This window comes from Triplophysa dalaica, chromosome 17, assembly GCF_015846415.1.
Source record: "Triplophysa dalaica isolate WHDGS20190420 chromosome 17, ASM1584641v1, whole genome shotgun sequence".
Lineage (NCBI taxonomy): Eukaryota > Metazoa > Chordata > Actinopteri > Cypriniformes > Nemacheilidae > Triplophysa > Triplophysa dalaica.
Window position 1 is genome coordinate 14312286 of NC_079558.1, and position 25226 is coordinate 14337511.

Consider the following 25226-nt stretch of genomic DNA (forward strand, 5'->3'; position numbering starts at 1 on the left):
ATTGCATTGTATTATACATTTGTTTCGGACTATATGCAATCCCCTGGGATCAAAGGCATGTCCTTGGCATTGCTAGTGCCATGCTCTTACCACTGAGCCACAGGACAGCTTATTTACATATGTTTATACAAAATGTGCAACCCACTTGAAGTTCAGTGAGTGAGCAAACTATTTGTGGAGCCACAGTGACTGAGACTTCAGTTCTCATTTTGGAGTGGTTTTGAGCAGTTTATTTTAAAACAAATGACCAATTCTCAGCCATCATAAACCTTATAGGGGAAGGAGAATAAACAGAATGATTAGGCTACACATATACGATACTGACGGGTAAATATGAAGCCTTTTATTCCACATTTGATTCATTTTAGGTTCCATGTATTGACTTATGTCTGTCCTCACTCCTCATGTGACTCTGCCTAACCCGGTTCAGAGCTACTGAATACATGCATCTTAGATTAGATCACAAAAGTGAGAGCCCAAGAACCTTGAAAGAAGAGCGTATCTTGTGCCTGTGTCTTGGCAGTTATCAGCAATGGCTCTGAATGAAGGCACAGTTGACTTAAGGAGAGCTCTATCAATAGAGTGGCGGTACACAGCAGCCTCTATCTGTGGGGGCACAATGGGGATATTGTGTGAGCAGAGAGCCCTAAGTCTGAATGCAGCTAGATGCTCTTCCTCTGCTGAGCTGTCACATGAGAACTGTCCTCTGGATCATATGATGAGCACCAAAGAGAGAGAGAACACATATGTTCACAAGACTGTTGCTGAACTTTTTAACATAGCAGGGAAAAAACCTGAAGCCAAAGCTTTTCCTATCCTTTCCTTTTTTTATATCATCGTCTCAAGAAATACCTGCGTACACACAAAACCACTAAACCGACTCAAAACGATGTAGTTTACACTCCAAATCAGGATGTGGCACTGTAATTCTTCCACACAGATACACTAAAAAGGGAGAAGATTTGGAGTATGCACATAAACTGCCCCAGCGTGCAAAGTTTATGCGCATGCTCCAATTCATATTCACATCATCGTCTCAGAAAATATACGGATCGGCCGCTCACAAGAAAATTCAAGGGTGCCGTTTTCAGGTCTATCCACTCTGGGACCCGTTTTAAAGAAATTGCGGTTTCAGGCTGCCAAAACACTGGCTCCGTGTGGACGAAATGCAGATACGATACAAAATCTTTATGTGTACTATACAGCTAAGCAACATCTTTGTGTGGAGGGCCTCTAAAAGACTACTGGTTCACTCACTGGTTGTATGTATGTTTAAGGGGTGTGCTCAAAAAGAAATAAAAGATCCTGACAGTTTCATTTTCGTCATCTTAGAAATGTTGTGTTTGTTGATATTTGTGACTTTGGTGAAGATCAATCACATTTCATGACCAATTTAAGCGGAAAACCAGGAAAATGACGATGGTTCACTTTCTTTTTCTTGCAACTGTATGTCTTGATTTCTAATTATTAACACCAAAAAATTATATTACATGCAATAACTAAAACACATATATTCAAATAAAAGTCTAGAAATAGATTGACAACCTATTCTCTAAGATCTGAATGGCAGGAGAGAGAACGGGTTGGAAGAATACACCTTACTCTTACATAATCAAACTCTGAAGACCCTAGGACAGATAGAAGAATTGTGATAACCTTCAGCGGTTTTCCATGATTAACCGACATGCAATTTCTCAACAGTAAGCTCATTTGCATACCATATCTTCTCAAGAATCACCCTCCAACATACATTTAGGTAGACTATGAAGAACAGCGACCCGTCTGAATTGGACATCAATGTGTACCTTTAAGTGAGAAGATTTTTATTCACTGTGGGTACTAATCACACAGGCTTATAACACTTTACATAACCCAAAACTAACAAAAGTAGTATGTTAATCAAGAAATGTAGCCAACTAACCTGGAGGTCATAAATCCAGATCTTCTTTGTAATGTGAACCGCTTTTTTTGGTTCATATTTGTTATTCTGTGAAGTTTAGTAGAGATAAAAATACAAAAAAGGGTATTCGAGAGTACAGTAAATGTGCAAAGTGTATGTATTTTATTCGTGTTCTAAATTGTCATTCTTTTAAGAGAAGGCCATAAAAAGAAATTCGATATAATATTCAAACTATATGCAACACATTAGTGATGTCACTGTACCAACATTTCAGTATTCGATACCAATACCAGTAAAATTCCACGGTTCTTGGTACCAATGTCGGTACGAAAGCAAATCACCAGTGCATGCTAATTGAAACACAATTTTATTAATAAATCTCATTGTATATATAAATATATACAAAGCAATGCCAAGTTTATTGTTGCTGAATTCACATCAAGTTATGTTCTCCCAAAAAACACTCAAAGGATTGTTTACACGGCACACAGAGTTTCTGTGCGCAGCTTGTGAAATGAGTTAAGCGCTGTTCAGTATCAATGTTTATTTTACTTTACTTTACAGTTTGCTTAATTGAATGTTAATGGTTAAAGTTCAAAAGCAACATAAAATCTGTGTTCTGACATAAGATTGTGCTGCCTGGTTTGGGTTAGTTTTGTTTTGGAATAAGTTAATGATAAGCTTTACTGGTTGGACCTGTCCTGAATTATATAAAACGGTCTATTTTTGCATTTTACCTGACACATATCTACTACTTAAAGATCAACTAAGTTTAAGTTTGCCTACGCAAGAAAACCTGTTTGTTTCCTTAAACTTAACAACAGACTACTAGATTTGTGACCCATCTGAAACGCAAATGTGACCTTGCTGATTCAAAGAGATTTGTTGCAAACTTTCATCTTATACTTGAAAATGCACATCACAGCTCACTGGTTTGGGGCTCAAATCAATCACTGTAAACATGGAATAATGTTATTTAACTTCCTTGTTGTGAATATCCTAATTATATGCCTTAGAGTTCACATGAGGACATTAAAATTACTAACTGTTGACCTGTGGCTCTAAGATCATAAGACCTCTCATACAGACACTCCGCTTGCATCAGGAGTCTCTGATGTCCCAGAGCCTGTAGCAAATTAATAGTTTATCAGTACATGCACTAAACAGATGGCAGAATGCTCTTTTATTCTGTGTGAGGTTTAAGGGTGAATGTGCTTCATTACATCCTCAAGATAGAGCTCATGTGAGAAGATACTGAATGCTGCGGTACCACGTAGGTGCCTTAGCAGGGCAGCCAGTGGGGTTTGATAATGATCAAGTGTAGCATGTGCGAAAAATGTGCATTGATGCATTACAGCTTTAAATCTCCGATTGAACACACAGTTTCTGCCAATCTCATATTAATCTTGAGTACCTATAGAATAGTATTGCATACTTTAGTTTGATCACATTTATAAAAGATAGATACAGCTGTAAAATTATTTCCGGAAAAATAGGACCTCCTGGGGTGTGCAGGGGAGGTATTAAATCACAAGCACCCAATAAATTGTCCCATTGATTCACTATTAGTTCCTGTTGTTTACATTATGCACGTACGCGCCGATTGCCATCCAAACACAGACTTATCAGGGTTTTCCTTGCTCAAAATGAGACGGATGGTGGTGCCATCCGGATCTTGCCCAACTCATTTTTTGACAAGTTGACCATGTTAAGCATGAGGAACCAGCACGTTTAACATTGAAAAGAAGTCAGAATGCATGAAACAGTGTTTTATCACCTGTTTGCAGGACTGATATCAGCAAGATGTTATGAAATATTACATTTTTATGATGTTTTCAATATTTCAATATTTTATCATGTCCTTGTTTTATGAGCCACTTGTTTTATTGCAAATTGTAAAGCAAATGTGCATTATTGCTATTCTACACAGATAAGTGTACTGTTGGCATGAATGCAATAATTCACAAATGCAAAATGTTATTTTAGAAACTATATAAAAGCATGATTTTCTATATGTTTCTGCAAATGATCTTTTATGTGCAAGTGTACCTGCACTTTTTAAATGTATTTATTTATTCTTTATATTGACACATTTTATACTACACATTTAATATTCCTGGCCTGTCAGTTGATATTCACACAAAAACAATGTCAGTTACAACAACTTTTAGTTTTTTGGTCTTCTGTGTCCAGCTTGAGGATTTGGGTAACCTCTAACAATAGAGGTGAGGACATGGCGTGTTTGGAGTCTGGAAGGAGGGAAATCCTCCTTACAGCTGATCCGTTGCATCCCAGCCCTCAAAACACACTCACCTCATCCATTACTGACCTGTTCATCTGCGGCATATGAGGAAGTGAAGAAGGAATGAGTAAACCAGGCAAACGCCTGCACTGAGTCACTGACTCTCAGATGTGATTAAACTATCAGGCAGCTATTAATGTTCTAAACTTCAGATGCTGAACACAGTCACTTGCTCCCAGTCTGTTTGTTTCTTGATATTAGAGGTATCTGCTACAGCCTTGGTTTAATAACTTTGTGTCATATTTTAACATGCAGTGACACTGCATTTGAGCTTTTGGTGCTCCTTTTGTGCTTTTGTTCCCCCCATGTTTGGTTGTTTACAGTATGTTATTATCTTCAGGCATTTACTGAGGTTGTGCAGAAAGCTGAGGCCCACATTACTGGACCATCTGCCCCTATGAATGAGACGACAGATTTTTCTTAAAACAAAGTGCCAGAGCAATTGTTTTTCTTATTATTCAGCTTTAATCCTTAATAGTAACAGAAGTATTTTGTAGCTGTTATGTTACTATTATGTTCTGTCCTTTTACTGCAGTATGGCTAGATCAGCAAGCTATTGCATGCGTTACACTGCAGAAGTACAAACAAAGAATGCACAGTATCTGTTCAAATATATATTTATATTTTTAAAGATTTTTTATTTTTTTCTGTTTTATTTAGAGGTATATCGAATATGAGGACTCTCAAGAGCAAGAGAAGAAAGATCTGCAGAACCGTGTGCTGCTACTTGAGGCACAGACTAGACAGATGGAGATCAAGATCAAGAACTATGCTGACCAGAGTAAGTTCTACTGCTCACCTCACCTCTGCATTAGTGCTGGGCGAGATACCAAACGCTGTATATTCACAATATTTATGGGATGGTTTTGCTTTTAATGGAACAAAACCATCACAAAAACATAATAATATAGGAATTCTTATATTTATAATAATATTTCAGTAAAAAGCATTAAAAGTATGTTTTAAGACAAAGTTGCTTTACCTTAATATTTGATTTGTTTTGCTGAAGGACAGCTATCATTATTAGTTGGTTGACTATTTTCTTCTGGGGGGTTAACTGAGAATGAGTTGAACTGGAATTAAGCTTTAAGGTTTGTGAACTCCCCCACAGGATGGGAGTATGACTTTGTTGACAGCCAACTTCTGTTCCAGGTTGGCAGTACATTATGTAAACCCCCTGGCAAATGACATGTGTAGTCAATATTATCTTTTAGCCCTTAATGAGATTATGCCAGATTGTTGAAATACTGGGAAAATCTTTTTTAAAGTAATTCAAGTTACATGGTTTGTTTGGGAATTTACTACTTTGTACTAAAGATAAATTGTTTTATAACTATTAATGTGACTACTGATATTTGTGATTAGTCTGTTTGTTTTAGTGTTTTATATATTGGAGTCTGTCTGATATGATGAACAGCTGGCATGAACTATTACATGCTGACTGACTGTTGACCTAACAACTTCTAATACAGCTTGCTTTTTTTCTCACTTTATATTAAGTGTACAATATGTACTTCTAACTTGTAAGCATTTGATATTTATATTTAGTTATTGTGTAGATGCATGTTTTCTGCAATACAATAGTTTTTGTATTTGCCACTGATAAGTTTGTGGTAGAGCCAGGTTAGGCTTGTGCATGGGTTTAGGGTTAGAGAGAGACGGTAGTGGAATAACACATTCACTTTCTTGAAGTGTAAGTAAACCGTACCATGTGTCCTACTGTATGTCATGACCACAAAAAATAGAAAACAAACTGTTAATGTTAATAATATTTTATATTATATTATCAATATTTATATTTATATTTATAATATAAAATAGCGTACAAGAGATGTATCTTCATTGTTAGTTTTTTCAGAATGTTTATGATTTACGTTGTCAACTACCCAAGTATATTTAATGTATATCATATACAGCTGTGGAATAATGAAGAGACCATTCCAAATTTTCAATTAATCAGCATTTCTAGATGTATTGTGGTCATTCCAGTCAAGTGTCTGTTGAATTTCAACAAAATCAAGCCTCGGGAGTGATGTAAAGTCATCCAACAGCAATGTGAAACACTTACAGCATGACAAGAGATAGAAATTGTGATAAAATATTACAAAATATCACATCATGTAGCACAAATAATTTTTGAACTTTTCCTAAATACACGTACAAATGTTGTATTGCTTAAAAGCGAATAATAACTTGTTTTCGTATTCTCAAATATTTTCTGTTATTTTTACCTGTTTCTTCAGTTTTCATTTTCTGCAAATATTTGCAAATAGAAACAATGTTTTTGTTTGACATTTGGGTGAAATATTGTTAGTTGTTCACAGAATAAACCAAAAAAGATAATTTTACTTAAAAACATACCTTTACATAGTAAATAAATTCAGAAAACTGAAAATGTTTCATAAGAGAACATTTTATTGGTAAACATGTCACAGAAACAGTTCTTCAGGTTTTGCATGTAAATCACAGTATAAAGAGTAAATTATGGAATTAGTTTTTCAGAAAAACATTGCAAGATGTATGTGAGTTTTCTGTCACAGTGGCCCATTTGCAGTTTCAAAGTTTTTTGGGCCTTTGTGTTTGCCTGGTCAAGAGCCACTCATAAGAATTATTACTGTAGTTCTTCCGACCCCTTGTGTCTCTTTTGTGTTACTACACCATGTTTAATTGAAATTATTGCAGGAATAAGCTGAATAGCACAGCAGATTTTAAAGTTTATAGTTTTAATCATATTACCAAATATCTTACTTGGTACTGTTACTTAACTTTGCAAAGGAAGCAAGATTTTATGATGCTTTCAACCCCCTTTTTTTAGTTGGAAGATTAGAAGAACGTGAAGCTGAGCTAAAGAAAGAGTACAATGCCCTCCATCAAAGACACACAGAGGTAAGTGAACCACAGTGAATTTTACCTCCCTGGCGATGATATGCTCTTTATATTGTGAGCGTGCCATTGTGACAGATGGTTTTGCATGTGTAAAGCTGTCTTCTACAGCTTCTATCGAAACAATACTGTGGATGTCCATGGCAGTTTGTTCAAACAGGCGGCTTTGATATCAAACTGACTGTGTATCCTCCCATTATTTTGACTTTCAGATGATCCACAGTTACATGGAGCACTTGGAACGACCAAACACCAGCAGCTAACGGGGGAGACAACAGACACTGGAACTTTGGGCAGAAATAGGTGCGGTCATTTTCTTACCGATTCTGTGCTGTAGGATTCCTTTAGAATAATACAATATTGTATGCACCAGCACATTCAGAAACTTTTTGCTAAACCAGTTTTGTTAAGTGATGTTTCATCATCGTAATATTTGTGATGTTTCATGAGCAATTGCAACTTTCCTTGTGTTAACTTGGCATGCATAATTTTGCTAGACTTATAACCAAAAATTAACCCACATGTACACACAGCCGCTGTCTTGTAATGTAGGTCAACAGTGTTTCGGCTTAGTGATGTAGAGGGATGAGATAGAGCATCGTCTGGCTGGTGTTCATAAAGATTGTAGGATCACAGCTATTCAGTGTGACAGTGTGAAACTGGAGACTAGACAGGAAACGCATTTCTTGCAGGTTTTCAAGCATGTTCTGATAAATGATTTCAACAAGGATTTTAGTGACAGCATTTTATCTTGTTTTCTGACGGACATCCATGTTGTGGGTTGTTTGTGAAGAACAATGCTGATGGTTAAGAGATGGTTTAAAGGGTGCTGAGAGGATTATGGGATTATGTTGAAAATGTGGTTTTATCAGATCAAACGATTTAGAAAATTGAATTTCAGATATTTACATTAATATGTTTTTCTCGGAACGTATTATTTATCATCAGCATGTTAATATTATTCTGTTTTATTTAATCTTCATAACAGCAGATGAGTTATACTTGTCATATTGCGTAAATACCATGCTTTTTTCTATCAAGTACGTAAAGGTACTGTTTGTAAGACTTTGCAGTAAAATATCCAAAAACCACTTGACCAATGTTATATATTTTTTCTCAAATGTTTCCAACTGCTTTTAAATCCTGAGAAAGTCTGCATTCTAAACAGTGGACTGGTGCCGTTTAGTCGCCTGTCAATGGCGTCATATCTGCATTACCCTTTGTTACCCCATTTACTGAAGTAGAACCACGTGACGCTGTCGATGAGGTAGTAGTTTGTACCATCTGTCCGTCCAGCATTATTGCACATGATGTGGGTATGTTCAAAATAACTTTTACAATGATTGATTTGAACACTTAAAACTGCACAGCGTTATCACACCATCGAATTGGACAATTACTGTAACATCTATTACTAACAATTTAGTATTAAACCTTACATTACACGGTCTAATTTCATTATAATGAAATACAATTATTTCATCAAACGCAACATTTATAAAACTTTATTACTTTACCTCTTCTGCTAAAATGATTTCTCGTTCCCTTCTGATTGATGTATCAGCGGTACCATTAGCGGAGGAGTTGAAGACAACATATCACATCATTCCACGCTTCTACACAGTGTCGTCAAGCTATGCGATTGTTGTTGTTTTATTCCTGGGCCCTCTAGCGGCGATTTCTACAAACTGTACCTTTAAAAGTTTCCTATACCTAATGGATTTTAGCAGGTGTATTGAGCTTTTGTGCTCCCAAGAGACAAGTGTGTGTAGTTTAGGTTTCCTTTGTTGTTTTCCACAATCTGCATAAATGCTTCCATTCCCACAGCTCTCTCTCTCTCGGTCTCTCTCCCTCTCTCCCTCCCACCCACCAATCAGCTGTGGATAAAATGCAGGATAAACCGTATGGAAGTATCCTTTAGATCTAAAGAGAGGAAGAGAGAGCTCAGTATTGCACGGAAATAACCGAGCTGTTCATTAAGCATCAGGACAAGGAACAGATCGCAGTGAGAGGGCAAATCAACACACTGAGAAAGACAGCTGATGTAAAGCCGGTCATCGCACTACGCTGTGTGCGCACTTGCCAGAGTGGATGATGTCACAGCATTGACAGGCTGCAGGGCTCCACACACACACACACAGAAGCAGATTCTCTCAGCGTGCGGTGTTGATGGGACTGTTTTTGCGTGTCGGGGGGCGCTGTGTATACTACATCGCGTGGCGGCAGCCATGAATCCGGGGTGCATGCTGCTGTTTGTTTTTGGCTTCGTGGGGGGAGCGGTGGTCATCAACTCTGCTGTTCTGGTGTCTCTGTCTGTGTTGCTGCTCGTACATTATTCTGTCTCTAATGGCCTGCCCGCCATAACACATTCCCTTCCTCGGATCAGCAGGTACGCAGAGAGGAGGTCAGCGTGCGTGTGTGTTTGTGGATGTGTGGATACTAGCTAGTTTCATACGGCACATACTTTTTGCTTCATCTGTGCCGAGTTTGAAAGTCTTTGTAGTCTTCTAGTCACCGGTTTGTTTATTTGCAGACTGCGTTCACCCTGTTTTAAATTGACTTCTGTTGGCTTTGATCCTTCTGATGTTGTGTCTGTTTCCTCTCTGGTTATGTCAATTTTTCTTTTTTCCTTGGTTTATGGTTTATGTGTTTATATGTTTTGCCACCCAAATCTCAATCTGCGCTTAGCATCATGTGTCTGCCAACTCTATTGACTGAAGTCTCTCTGGTATAGTAAATAAGAGCAATGCTGTGTTGTGTCAGGGGATGTTGCGGCAAGAACCAACATGTCAGAGAGACTCATTCAGTACCGGCAGATGTTATTTCTCTCAACTTGTTGTCTTGTGTCTTTTAACAGATTCTCACTTTTAATGTGCAGTTTAATGTTGTGGTTTCAGTTCAGTTCTTATTCAATTCCCTTGTTATGTTTAATATACACTAGTATAGCACAGTGTAACATAAATACGGAAACGGGTACTTCTGATCACTACTTTTCAATGTGGTTTTTCAGGGATGTTTAACTGGTTTTACAGCAAGGGTGTATTGTTTAGTAATTGGTGATTTGGTAATTGTCTTCAAAGTAAACTATACTGAAGAAATTCAGTCTTCTGAACTTGATATGTTCACTCTCCAAACCAATGTTCTCATATTTTGTATTTATTCATCTGTGAAAATTCAAAGCCAGAATCATGTGTTCAGTCTGGGTGAATCTTACCTTTTGTTATAAGTTTAGGACCTTGAAGACCTTTAGTTGTAATGTCTATAGTTGAATCCTACAGTTGTCATTGTTGAAATGGAAAAAAGCTACATTGAAAACTACGAACACATCATTGAAGTAGTTATTGGAGTTCGAGTTATGTTGGTTTTCTTAAACTATAATACAAATGTACTTAAATGACATAATGTTGTGAAAGATGATTATGATCCTGAAATAGCCTTTGTTAACTCAACCAACAGTAAACCTTTTTCGAAAGTGTTTTTGATAAATCTTAGTACAAATGTATTAATCATTGATTAGTTAGCCACACAAAGAAACTGTCTTTGTGATGACAGCAAAACTTCATCTGATATATTGTTGGGTATCATTTGAATTTTAGTGATTCTGATTCCGCTTATTGATTCCAATTCTTATCGATTCCCAGTTTTGATTCCACAGTTGATGTAAACACTTCGAAATCAACCTGCATGGTCATTTCGCCTGGTTATTGACTGGTTTGCAAAATATAGCCTATATATGTATGTATATATACGAGCATCTTTAAACACATAGCCTTCATGTATTGTCTGTTTCGTTACCATTCCACTGATGAATAGTTATCAAGTAATCAATTCATTTGTAGAGGGAGGTAAAAATGATAATTTTCACAAAAAGAGTTGAGCCATATAAGAGGGGTTAAAAATGACACGAGAAATATGCTAGCATTATCATTTTATTTTTACAAATTTTTAGTAAAATTTAGTAATCCTTGATGCATTTTCAGCTTAAAAATGAATTTATGGGCTTGATTGTGTTTTTCTTTTTACAAAATGTGCATGCCTGTAACTCTAAAATCGTTAAAGATACCTTAATGTCATTTCAGAGTCATGTACTTGATCAACCTTTCTTTTGGGAACTTCAGTGTCCTTTTGGCACTTAGTTACTGTTAAAAATTATCGGGTTAAAGCACATTATCTTCCTGTTGGGTGTAGGATATTGTTGTTAGAGGCATTTTTTTCTTTAGCTGTTGGAATGTTATATGAGCTCACCAATTATATGAGCTCACCAATTTTCATACATTAACATTAAACGTAGTACGAGGGCTGCTTTATTTAAATTTTGTAGGTGCCGCTTTATAGCCATTTTGCCCACTTCATTCTGAAACCCATATCAGAAAGAATACGGCAAATTCGACCATTTACCTTATCTCAGTGCTGCAGGTCTACATCACCTCCAGTCATCTTCGGTCTCTTTCTCAAGCTTCACAAGCACACAAAAGTGTTATAAAAAAACTCAATGTAATGTATGTCTAGAAGGTATGATTTGGTTAAAGAAAATGAAATCTAATGCATTGGTGATTAATTTTTTAACCTTTGCCCTTTCTCAGTGGGCACAACACGATGTGTTGACTACTGTCAACCAGGATGCCTCTGCAAGTTCCACCCCTCTGTTTGATTGACTGTACATGTCCTCTGACATGTGTAATTAAACAAGATTTTGCCCCCAGCAGGGCTATTGATGTAAACATCTGTAAGCCGATGGACCTAATACAGCTGTGTAGTCCACACAATGCTGAGACAATTTCTCTGCTTAACTGTATCATGCTGACCTAGCATTCGTTTCCTCTCTTTTATTTTCTCTTACACTATTCACTGCAGTGCTGTTGACTATAGAAAGAGGATCAACTTCACATTTTTATAATATCTTTTGCCGTCTTTTACCTTCGAAAAATGTAATTCTTGTTTTACCTAGGGATGCACCGATACTACTTTTTCCTTTCCGATCCGATTTCGATATCTGAATTCTGCGTATCGGCATTCTGATCCGATACTAGCACTGTTTTTCATGATCAAAGTAGACTTGCATATTTTAACTTTTATTGCCAGAGATGAATAGTTAAGCATGTTTACTTTCAAGTACATTTTAAACTATCTGTACTTTATCAGAGTACTTTGGACAAAAAATGCTTTCCTACAGTATGAATCACATCATACTTATTCCACTACAGTCCATAAATAAATTGTTTTTTTTTTTACTTTAAATCCATGAGTACATTAAAATCTACCATTTTCCTTTACTTAAGTATTTTTACTTAAAAGTATGATTTTTTTAAATGTAATTAAGTGCTGTATTAAACTTAAAAATACAAACAAAACAAAAATGTGGTCTCATAAAGCACAGATACTTACAAAATATTTAACAAATAAATCTCTGTTTATTACACAAAGCTATCACATTATAAAAGTGTCCAAACTCGCTCATGCACATCCTGGACACAAAATGATGCGCTTAATACATTCGCTTCTACGTTATTTAAAGTCATGCGCATTGGACGCAGAATGATGCGCTTAAAGCACCCGCTTCACTCACGAGCATCCCGGATAGAGATGATCCTGTTGTCGCGGGGATCTTTGCTTCCCAAGTTCAAAACAGTTATAACACAAAGAGAATATATATGTTATGTGTTTAAATCATAGAAAATTGAATCCATCCTAAAGTTTAAAGTTATGTATGAATGACGCATAACATAGACCGCTTCCAGTGCTTGAATCTAATAACATTACACTCAGCGAGTACCGTCTCCGGCAAAATGTGTTTTAAACAAAACCACCCTCTATTATCTAGTGATTATGAAGAATATTGAAAACATTGGAACGAGAAAGATCCTGACTGTTCCCGGACACACGCATGCTGGATTGAGATTGACAGATTACCGCACCAGCGGAGGTCAGAGTTTTATAATTATGCTATATTGGTTTATTCCTCGCATAAAGCTATCGAAATACATGACATCGAAAACAGTGCATGACAACGTTTATGGTAATTTCCTGATAGTTAGTCCTTTATGAAGCTTTATAGTAACATCCACGGGTATCGCAACGGATCGGACTAAAGAGAACCCGTCAGTCCGATACCCGATCCAGCAAAAAAGACCCGGATCGGCCTCAATTCCGATCCAGAGTATCGGATCGGTGCATCCCTAGTTTTACCCAGTGAAGCATTTTTCCTGCTGTACCGTCATTGTGGACTGAATAGAGCAGATCGAGTCACTCTGTAGAGAATGTGCAGTCAGCATGTTCAGGCCTCTGAATGCAGCTATTGCAGTGTTACAACAACCAGATATTTAGGGATCACAATGTTATAAAGAGTTTTAAGGGGGACTCTATTAGTTAAGGACAGTAACTAATACCACGGTTACATTCTAGCAACTATTTAAAATCCCTTAGCAACCTCCTAGCAACCTGTTGAGCAACTCTACACCCTTACAACGGCAATTCATTCAGATCTAGCTTATTGCTTCATTGTGCACGCAGGAAGGATCGTCCGGTCTCTTTGGGGATTTTTTCATTGCCGGGAAGTGATGTGATGACTCCTGATCTGCACAGGGAAGCTGTGGATTCTCCAGGGACGGAAACATGGAGATACAACAATCGCAGCCACCCGCGCTCCAATACCAGTCTGAAGGTGAAATGCACGACAAGATTAAAATGTTCTTGTGTTGTTTTCTCTTATTTTCTTAAATTTGCATTTGGTATCATTTTTAAGCACATCTGTTTAAAACACTCCTAGAGAAATATCATCATCATTTTGCCATCACTGCCGTTTCTAACACTTGGATCGGGCTGTCCCTCACTTTCCCAGAAGGAGAACATGGGTTTGGGGGAATAAAGGCGATGACGACATGGTTAGTTTGTATTGAGAGAGCTTCCCCGTCTGAAAGGATCCGGGTAGAACATGTGTTAAAGAAGCTGGAACTGGGCACTGCCAACAGGGAAGAAGCTCTTTCTGAGAGCGAGGTTATTCTTGCTGTGCCCTGCATGCTTAAACAGACTAGGGCAAAGAGCCAGACAAACAGGCGGTTGCTTGCTGATCTTGGGACAGTTCTGTACTGTAGAACAGAACTTCTGTTTCAGATAGAGACCCCCGGCCCTAGGCCCCGTCATACATATTCATGCTAAAGCAGTGATCAATTGCTGTCAGCCTCTTCTTACTATTTTCACAAACATCGAATCACAAAACTCAAGAAAAAAAGACCTACTCTTGTGCTTCATAATTGGGTGTCTATAGCACTAGTTCACACGGATTTAGCAGTGATGCCGTATCTGATTCTCATCTCTTTGTGTGCCTCTGCAAAATCGTTTTTTCTCTGCAACGGTGGCATTGTCAGTCTCGCCTCCTAGTATAGACTGACCATGGAACCTGTCTCTGTCTGAGAGTGTCTCTGATGCAGGCGGATGTTTCTGAAGAATGGGGATCATTTTTCAGCTAAAGCGTGATGGTAAGGGAGAGTGCTTACTGTGCTGGAGCCTGAAGTTTTGTGATGTACGGTATAGAAGTCTCAAAGAGGCCTAACAGAGCACTTCTACTTTCAAAAATCCTTGTGACCTGGCCTTCCTATTTATAGTACTTTTTTAATTTTCCACATTGGTCAATTCTATTTATGTCGACCGATATGCGGTTTTCAGGCCGATATCGATACCGATTATTTCCATGTAAATTAGACCGATAACCGATATTTTGAACAGATATATATATATATATATATATATATATATATATGGTGTACAAACTTAAATCTATATAAAAATTAAGAACACAGGCTCTGAAACATTTGAAATATTTTTTATTAATATATTAATAATAACAAAAGAAAGAAGGGAGCACCCAGCAGAATTCTGTGAACATTTTGTAAACCACCATTGCTTTGTTTATCGCACCGTATTGTGTCTCTTTCTGTGTTTTTTTGTCTTTTCTCATGTAAAGCTGCTTGGAAAGAAAATGCATTGTAAAAACCACTAAATAAAAAAATTAATTGAATAAATTATATTTATTTATGGAAAAAAATATGTTCTGATGACTTAAACATTGCATACAATACTAGAACTATTCAATAAATAATTTTGCTCATCATTGGATTAACTAGCACAATTTGAATACACATAATAAGTGTAAATAATGTAATTGCCTTTATAACTTTATTGTGTATGTTGTTGAAAAGGCCGCAAATGTTTTTATGAAGCTATAACATTAAAAGCATATTTTAGGCACACTTCATTAGTACATTAGCCTATTCCTTGAGTGTATTGTCGGCAAGACGGGCATTTAATCACACCCATGTGTGTCTCTGAACAAATATGTGTATAAATAAGTTGCGAAAAATAACTCGATCTAACATTTGTCGCGAGCAGCTTGAGATTGCGGAGTCTGTGTGTGTGTGCGCGTGCATGAGAGCGCTCTAACTGAAGACCGAAGATTCAAGTTCTTTATGCTTTAAAATGGCTTGTATTTTTGAAATTGCGTAACTTAAAATGACGTGCAAAACGCCAGCTCGATCAATTACAAGAAACGCGTGCAATGTGCTGCTCGCTTGCAGAGCAAAATCATTGTTATACTATGGATGTGAATTATATCTACATGATAATAATGTGTAAATCCTGCGGAACCTGCAGGAAACCCGCAAAGCTGCTCCGAAATTCAGATGTTTTGCATCTTCAGTGTAGTGGATTGAGATTTATTTCAACGTCTGATGCTGCCTCACCTCAGAGAGCATGAACCCGAAGCAGCGGTTTCGATGCAGCCTCCCGCGTTGATTGGCCAGACTCGTGACTTAGTCCCAACAAATCAGAGGGGCAGTGGGCGGGCATTACTCTAGGCAACAAACTAGAGTGACGTGTTCCAACTGCTCTTACTAAATCCGTGGCTGCATCAGAGCCAAATAGCGACTTCAAAATTAAATGACTTTATCGGATAATCGGCTTTGAAAATGACCGATATCGATTATCGGCTAAATCCTTAATATCAATGCCGATAATCGGTCAACCACTAATGTCAACCTTAAGATGGAGAAATAAAGCTATTATCAAAGGTGTTCATTATACTGATAGGTCAGATGTCAATATTTGGTGGTTTAGATAACCATGTGAAGTGTCTCTTAAAGTTTTTAAATAACTTTTTGTGTTTTTCAAATAGTCAAAGAAGTGAATTGTCACATCTATATCGGAATGGGCACATGCAAATGAAAATATAGTATTTATGTCTAAGTTGTGTTCTATGTTCCACAGAGAGCCATTCCTTCTCTATTTGTTGGGGCTTCTGGTTTTCACATTTTCATACACAAGGCTTAGCCTAAACCAGGACTATGCCTTAGTTAATTTAGGCTATTTAAGTCGCTTTCATTAAAATTCCTTAGAAAAAACATAACTTATGTGCATCTTGAGACAAAACAATGGCACTGACATATTTTAAGATATGTCAGGGCAAGTTCTTTTCAGTTGAGACAGCTCAAAATTCATTTTAGTCTGGAACTAGTCTTACATTATAACAATAACTATAAAAAATAATGTTTGAAAATTTGTTCTTAATTCAGGGGTTCACACCACAACGATAAAGATACAGAGAACGATATCGTTGGGATCGCTTTCAGAATGTTTTTTTTTCACAGCCGATGAACGATAAACATACTTTCAGCCAGTTTCTGGCAGATAACCTTGACTATTGGTGATCGCAACATGGATTTTATGTCAGAATTTAAGACTGCAGTGGTCGGAAAGCAATGTGTTTACTGCGGGATATAATATATGTAGCGCTTTAGAGTCAGCAAGCTGGCAAAATATTTGCTTTACATCCTGGACACGAGCGCACCCTTTATTTTAGTTCATTTTGGAGAAAAGACATTCGGGAATGAAAAGGAAAGCATCAGCAGCTGGTCATCTACATTCAATTTAGTGACTGGGAACACTGCAACGCGCAGGCTTAAAATAAATATAACGTTATTGTTATCATCCGCTGGTGTGGATGCAAATATAGCTATTGTTATAGTTGCAGTTATTGTTATAGTTATCGTTTTAATGTGAACGGCCCTTTAAGCCTTGTCTGTGATACCAGGGATGGGTGTCAATTCTGGAACGTGTTGTGCGATATATTTTTTGATCTGTGATCTACTTGACTTTTTTGGCCAAAAGACGCTAGAGCTTTTGATTTCTCTTGGAGTGCTTCCTTTATTGTCTCCATTATCCAGTCACAACTTTGAAAAGAAGGTGGAGGAAGAGTTTTGATATATACAGTATGTTTACACTGTAGATCAATCCTGTATTTAAAAAAAACATAAATTGACATTTCTCATTAGACGACTCCTTTTCGTCCAATGGTGATTCATCTGGGTGTCAATAGCACTAAGATTCCCTGTGGGGTGATACAGACTGGCTTTTGTATGCACCGTGACTCTGCAGTTCTCTCCATTTCATCCTATGTCATGTGGTTCAGCAGCCCTCCTAGAGATATGAGAAATCTAGGCCATAATGACTGGATGTCAGCCTCTCCTCAGGTTAAATCGCTCCGAAGTGGTGGGCACATGGCACCATGGCAACCAGAGAGCGCATGTGAGCATCTGGCAAACAGGGTTGTGTTTGCCTATGTGTGTATGTGTCTGCTTTTGTTGGCTTGTGTGCATATGTAAGGAAGACACAGCGAGTTGCAGGTAGAATACTTTAACTCTTGTTTTTTTTTAAACAGGAGTGTAAAAACTATTATCAATTCCTCTCATGCAAGTTCAGACTGGCTTTTCCTGTGGATTGGTTTTTCTTCCATGACAAACTGATTTTAATGAGGGTTTTTTGTAATGCCCATTTACCAGGTGCTGTTTGAAAAGTCACATTAATAAAACATTTATTATTATCCAGAGAGATTGAGGACAACAGCCTTGCAGTTGCCCTTCGCAAATACAGCAATTAAATAACAATTCACTAGAATGAAACTAGCATCACAATTAACCATGTTGTGCTGTCCTTGTGTAGTTCAGATAATTATTGTGAATACATTTTCAGTGCGTCATCTGATATTTAATGTTAATTTAGAAAAATGTGCATCATGTGGAAAGAACACGTATAGAGGCAGTGGTTGAGGTGTGACTAGTGAGAGACTATGTTTCATAGACCAGATTGGTTGTAATTTTAATATAAAGTGATCTTTTTACAATAGGCCTTTAGTTACGCCTTCAAATGGATTTGACAAGATGGTTAACTTTGGGAAAGTCTGGCCTGATTTTCTTCTTATACAGTGTGTAATGCAGTGCCCAATATCAACCTGGATGAAAGTATTAAAAATACAGATGAAAGGTGGCAGCACTGTTCTACTTGCACATTGCTGACTGTACCTTTCTTTTTGGGCAGCTGGAGGAAGATGAGTCCCTCAGGAGGGGGCAGGGTAAGAGTTCACATGAGAATCTGGAAACGCAGTGGACCGACACCAGTAAGGTAGCTCTGTTCATAAGGCCTGCCGAAGTTTTCATGGCAACAGGAGTGCGACACATTGTAGTGTGTTATGTTTTGCTTCCTCGCCATTTTGCTGTGATGTTAGAAGTGTTGCTTTCGTATTCGCAGCTCATAGGGATGTAACGATTCAACATGACCCAGTTGAAAACCGATGATAATAATGTGATGATTCAAGTTGGTTGAGATGTTAAATAAATCGCAATACATGTTTTAAACAGTAGGGGTTGGTGTGTTCACTGCAAACTTGGTAAACATGGATATGCTGATATTTCGTGTTTGAGTTGGAATTTGTTTTAAAATTGCAATTTTATTTTACAAAGAAATGTGCAGAATTTGAGGAATAATTAAGGGCTAGATGTTAATTTCTGATTTGTCTTAACTCCTTTTGTACAAAAAGTGAAAAATAAAAAAGTATAATGAGATCTGAATCGTGAATCGGATCGCTACATCCCTAGTAGCTCATAGTCTAGATACTGCTGCATGCAACCTCAAATATCTCTGGAAGTGTTTGAGTAAAACTGTTGTTTGAGTTTCATTCAGCACTTATGTGAGTGATTTGTGCAACAGTGTCACTTATGCTGTAGTTGAAGGAATGTTTTTTTTTTACTTTAAAGATGAGGTGTGTAATTTTGTGTAGAATTGCAATCTTTGTTGGAGTCGAGTTGGTTAGAAAGTGGCTGAAACGTTATAATTTGTTGGTTTTACACACTTCACCTTTAACATGTATGGAGCTTTTGTGCCGTCACTGCCATGCTTACATTAGGACTTCAGCAGACAATACATTTATCGGAAACATGTTTAAGTGTTTTTACAATTCTGTTTAAAGGGGTCATATAGTGCGAATACGTGTTTTTCTGTGTCTTTGGTGTGTTATAAGTTGCCCATGCATGTATTAGACACTTAAAATTGCAAAAATGTAAGTTTCGGAACAAAAGATGCATTTTATCTAAAAGCGTAAGCTCACCCAGACCTGCCTGAAATGCCTTGTGTAACCACACCCCCACAAATCTACGTCAGTTCGTGGTATGAAGACCCCCCCAAATATATACGCAAGTAAGGTGGGCATGCCTCTCCGTACAATTTCTTTGGAACCTGATGTTCCAAATATGGTATTCGACCAATCACTACGCACTGGTTAACTGGCCAATCATAGCACACCTCGCTTTTCAGAGCGATGAAAGAGGCGGATTTCAAAGAGGTGGGGCAAAGAGGAGATACAAACTTGCACGGTATGCTAAAAATACACAGTTTTTGAACCTTAAATCATGTATACACATTGTATTACATCAATAACAAATGATAATATTCGTTTTAGCCGTGTCATATGACCCCTTTAAGTACTTGAATAAAATCAAGTATCTACATATTACTAATCAAGTTTTAAGTAATCTGATTACTCTACTTATGGAGCCTAAAAACAAAAAGTAATCGCATTACTATTATTTGTTTGTTTATATGCTATAAATTTGTTTCTTGTTTATTCATTCATTCAAAGTGAGTGATGAGTTGAAATTGTTATCTGTGTGTAGACTTAAGTTGAAAATTGATTTTTACTGATTAGAGCACAAGAGCTTAATCGTTTGTTTGTGTATCAATGTTTGATGTTTTTCCGGCATACCTTGTTTTTTTCTGTTCATTTGGGGTGATTAATCCATCAAATACAATCCAAAAGAGAAACAAACAAGCCATACTGTCCTTTATTTTGTTTGGATATTATGGAAAGAGAAAATTGTTTTTCTAAGATATCTAGCAACTCTTTCATGACTGAAATTTGAAATCTGCATGCAGTATGGTTTCCTAGTCCAAGATGAAAGATTTAAAGGCATGTTGTGTAGAGCATGAGTGATGCTTTCTGGACTTGAACCGTTGATCTTTGTGGCAAATTTTAATTTAGCACATATGTGCCATTGAGTATCATCAAAGAACTAGTTAACATGATTCGATGTGACGTTTGTCACTGTCATATTTACAGCCACCTGGGTTTGTTTTCAGGATGAACTTTCTGATGCCAGTAGGGGGGATTCCAAATCCGCCACTCCCATGTCCACAGCAGTATCAGATGTTGCCATGGCATCTGTGGACACGCCCCGAACGGAGGAAGCAGAGGGGTTGAACAGAGACCTTGATTCCAGCAGCGCTAAGCCAGACAGCAGTAACATCAGGGTACAGGATGCAGTGGCAACAGAGACGCCATCTACAGGTCAGTCCTGCTGTCACAGTATATATTTTGTTAACATAGTTTTGCATGTAATGGGCCAATTATGGCTCTCTGGAAAACTTGATTATGGTTGGTCAGTCACAAAAAGTTTTCCCAGTGAACACAGACTGATAAAATGAACACCTGGACTGTAAGTCACTTTGGAGAAAAGCTAAAGATATCTGTAGTCACTTGAATCTGATTCTTCACTATTTTGTCAAAGTGACAGTCTAATATGTTGTGCTTGGTTCGTCACATGGATTACCAAAACAACTGATACATGAACTTTCTGGCTCAGATAAAAGTGAGAATGGAGAAAGATCAGAAGTGCAGGCGATCATAGAGTCCACACCAGAACTGGACATGGACCTGAGTGGATGCAAAGGGTCTAGGTACTTATTCCCTGATTCAATCACTCACTGCGTTTATCACAACGAGTCACAAGCACCTTTCATTTTCTACTGTCAAAGTTTAAAGATAAGAAGCTGGTTCATACCAACCCACTTCATTTAAGAGTATTAGCAAAGTTTTATTTCTTCTGTCGTTCACATCTGTGTCTCTCTCTCCAGCACTCCCACTAAAGGAATCGAAAACATGGCCTTTGACCGTAACACTGACTCTCTGTTTGAGGAGCTCTCCACGGCAGGAAATGATCTCATCGGGGATGTGGATGATGGGGCTGATTTGCTAGGTGAGTTTTCAATTACCCAGAATTCAAATGGGCAGTGATGTTTCCCGCCCTGATAGTGAACTACTGTTTAATTTTAAATCCAATTTTTGAATTTTAGATCCGATCAATACGTAATGGAAAACACAAGCCACACTCTATTTTTCCCATTTGATTGCGTTTTCCTCGGAAATACATAACAATAGTAAAATAAAGACCTTAAAGATCATGACCTTAGGTTCAGAGGAGCTTTGAATCGTTCACCAATGACTGTTTGTACCTGTATGTTTGTGTTTATTTGACTGCTGTGTGTGTATTATTTTTTCATTGAATGGATGTCTTCATGACTGTCTACTAACATTCATTGTCCAGTCCATCTAATCATGTTGTTTTTCCTCCATGTGTGTCGTTCGTGGCCTTTTCTTTTCCCCAGACGAGTTCTCTGGTGTGTATGTTCTCACTGCTTTTCATTGTATCCTCTCATATATTTTGTGTAACCACTATTCTTTATTTGTACCTAGTGTTCCTTTCCTTGGTCACTCAGTAATCTTTTCTTTGTTTCTTTGTTTGCATGGCAATTTTAGACCTAAATTTTTTTGGTAAGAGTCATTTCTGTTTTCTTGATTTTTTTCTTTTAAATATTGTCACAGGATTCGCGGTTGTCTTCATAGGTCTTCCTAAGTAGTTATATGTATTTAATTGTGTTGTCATGCAGGTATGGGGCGTGAAGTCGAACACCTGATCCAGGAAAACACTCAGCTACTGGAGACAAAGTAAGATACGGTGTAGTATAACTAATGTCATGCAAAAGACATGAAAAGCTGGTTTACTTCATATGTTATGTTCTGCTGCCACCTACAGTTGTAAATGATCTAAAGCTACTATATGTTTTATGTGAAATCGTGGCTGATATGGCTGCCTTAACTATTTAATAATCATTTGATCACAGTTATTTGATCGAATAATTATTACAGATAGGATAACCACAGTTATAATGCTCCTTTAGTAGACCCAAGGGTTGTCTGTACATCCACCATCCACTTGTTCTCATTTTCTCTGTCATTGGAAACTTATCAGTTTGTATTTTTGTGTTGATCAAATTAAACAGACTTACTGCATCTAGAGACAGACAACAGCATTCTCATTTTACAGTTTTAGTTACATTGCAAGGAACAATTTATAAAGTATTGAATTAAATTTTCATAATTTGTGACAGTTGTTAAGTAAATTATTTAAACACAGAAATAAAGATAATGACTTTGTGTTACAATTCATTTAAATGAAATATTTATTTATTTTTATAAATTTTATTTATTACTTTATTTATTGTGTAATATATAAACAACCAGTCAGTAAATAGGTAATTAAGATAAACCAAAAATTTGCATCTTTCATTTTGTTTATTAAACTATTACCTACTAGTTATTACCTATTGTGTTTTGGAATGCTCTGGATTTAGTGGTGTGGGAAACACTTCCTTATTTGCTTCGCAAACACACAAGACACAATAAATAAATACTAACAAAATATAAATACTGATGCATCATTTTGTTTGTCGCAGAAATGCCCTGAATGTGGTGAAGAATGATTTAATTGCGCGTGTTGATGACCTGGTGTGTGAGAAAGACGTTGTTCAGGGAGAGCTGGAGGTCCTGAAACAGGCCAAAGACAAACTAGAAGAGAGGAACAAGGAGCTGGAGGACGAAATCAAAAAGTTAGTCAATCATGATTTTAGCCCAGAAGAAGTCAGTTCTTTTTCTATGAATGTGGAAAAACTAATGTGATTTATTCATTCTCTCAGAGTCCGGGCAGAGGTGGAGGAGGCCAAACAGAAGGCCAAAGGGGAAGATGATGTAAGTGCTGCTCTTTGCATTAATAAGAATCTGCATGGGTGCTGTGTGAAAAGGGGCGCTGGAAATGTTTGGGCATCTTGGGATTCGAGATGATTACAGTTGAGAGATCAGACTGTCACTTCACATTCCCTTTATATTGTGTATAGAGTTAATGATGTGGGACGCTGATTGGTTATTTCTTTCAAATGTCGTTCAGTCTTTTTCCCCTTGACTTTCCGTGCACAGACAACATACCAGATGTAGTTTTGTTTTATCAAATGTTCTGTAATGCCTCCCTTTAGAGTGATGTGCCCACAGCCCAGAGGAAGCGCTTCACACGGGTGGAAATGGCCCGTGTGCTCATGGAGAGGAACCAGTATAAAGAGAGACTGATGGAGCTGCAGGAGGCCGTCAGATGGACTGAGATGATACGGTCAGTCTCATTTCAAACTTCCATACGAAAATATACATCCACGTGACACTGACATGTGTTTTTTCTCACATAGAGCTTCACGGGAGAATCCAGCCTTGACAGAGAAAAAAAAGTCCAGTATCTGGCAGTTGTAAGCCCCCCTTAGTTTTCTTATAAAAAACTTTGTTATAATGGTTTGGGGTTTGGCGTTCAAACAATGTTTTCCCCCTTCTCATTTTATGTTCCTCTTTTATTTGTTTTTCTTCTAGGATGTAGGTAATCTTTGAAATGCTAGTAAATCTTGCATTTGGTTTGATCCAAAGTTGTGGTTTTGGACATGGGAATGGTGTTTCTTTAAAGTTTAACAGGGATATAACAGAAACATTACAGGAATTTACAGCCAAACTGTTACATTACATTAAACTTTACTAGAGGGTCTGAGGCTAAGCGTTCATTACACATCTTTTTAAAAGGATTGGGCACTTAAGTATTAGAAAGCGGCTGGTTGTGGGTTTGTTCTGGTAGTTTGAAATGCCATTCCCAGGTCATGTCAGTCCACCTGTTTTTTTGGAGGGTCATTTTGGGTTTTGCATCTATTTTAAACCCATTCATTTTTCTTGTGTGTGCCCCTGTGTGTTCTCTTTTACCCTCTTCATGTTGTCCTGTGTGTTTGCAGGAGGTGGGTTGGGGCAGGGACGTTTTCTTTGGTTTTGAATCAAGCGGACTAGTTGTATTTAATTTACGTTTGGATCTTTTAATCTTTGCAGAAAGCTTTGCATGGTTAGCGGCAAGGTGTGGTTTGATAACGAGTGCAAAAATGTTTTTAAAAGGTTTCAGGTCGCAGTTAGTTAACAGATCTTCACTTACCTTTAGGGGTCTCATAATTTCAATATAATCATCAATATTGACAATAATCGTGATTATTGATAGTGGTCATACTAGTAAATAATGTAAATAAAACAGATCTAGTATCTGGTTGACACCCCAACATTATCGATGGTGGTATTGCACTTTAAAATTTACCATAAGAGTCACAATGGTTACACTTAATAGGTTACACCTATTATTATTATTATTATTATTATTATTATTATTATTTATTGATTCATAGAAAATTGGGAATTCCATGGGAAAATAAGATATTGTGACGGCCTACTTACCTTATTACAGCATTTGTGTAACTATGGTTAAATTAACACAAATAACTATTATAAAAAGATGGTATGTCATTTGTTTCACAGTAACATTGTATATCTTACTGCAGCCATGGAACAAATGGAGACCATTTCAAAATTATTTTCAGTTACTATTTATAGGTGTGTGTTTAGGTAAAATGGTCATTTACTAACAATATTTCTCCCAAATTGCAAATGAAATCTTGTTTTAAAACTAAAAACTGTAGGAAAAGGTCAAAATGACAGAAAAGATGCTCTGTATTTGTTCAGACCTCAAATAACGGCAAAGAACACAAGTTCTAATTCACTTTTAAATATTTGTACATGTATTGACGAAAAGTAACTTTTATTTTTTTATGTGATAACATTGACTTTTATTACATTTTGATGTA

At 37.1% G+C, this 25226-nt stretch overlaps 1 protein-coding gene across 1 annotated transcript in view; it reads left to right on the forward strand.

The window, feature by feature from the left end:
• Window positions 1–25226, forward strand: part of spag9b (sperm associated antigen 9b) — a 44692-nt gene that overhangs the window by 3447 nt on the left and 16019 nt on the right. The window contains 14 exon segments of the mRNA XM_056771088.1: window positions 4863–4983; window positions 7018–7088; window positions 7298–7328; window positions 7331–7388; window positions 13596–13746; window positions 18450–18533; window positions 20544–20751; window positions 21047–21140; window positions 21318–21439; window positions 22131–22188; window positions 22977–23129; window positions 23217–23268; window positions 23550–23680; window positions 23754–23810. Of these exon segments, the coding sequence (XP_056627066.1) occupies window positions 4863–4983; window positions 7018–7088; window positions 7298–7328; window positions 7331–7388; window positions 13596–13746; window positions 18450–18533; window positions 20544–20751; window positions 21047–21140; window positions 21318–21439; window positions 22131–22188; window positions 22977–23129; window positions 23217–23268; window positions 23550–23680; window positions 23754–23810 (1391 nt within the window).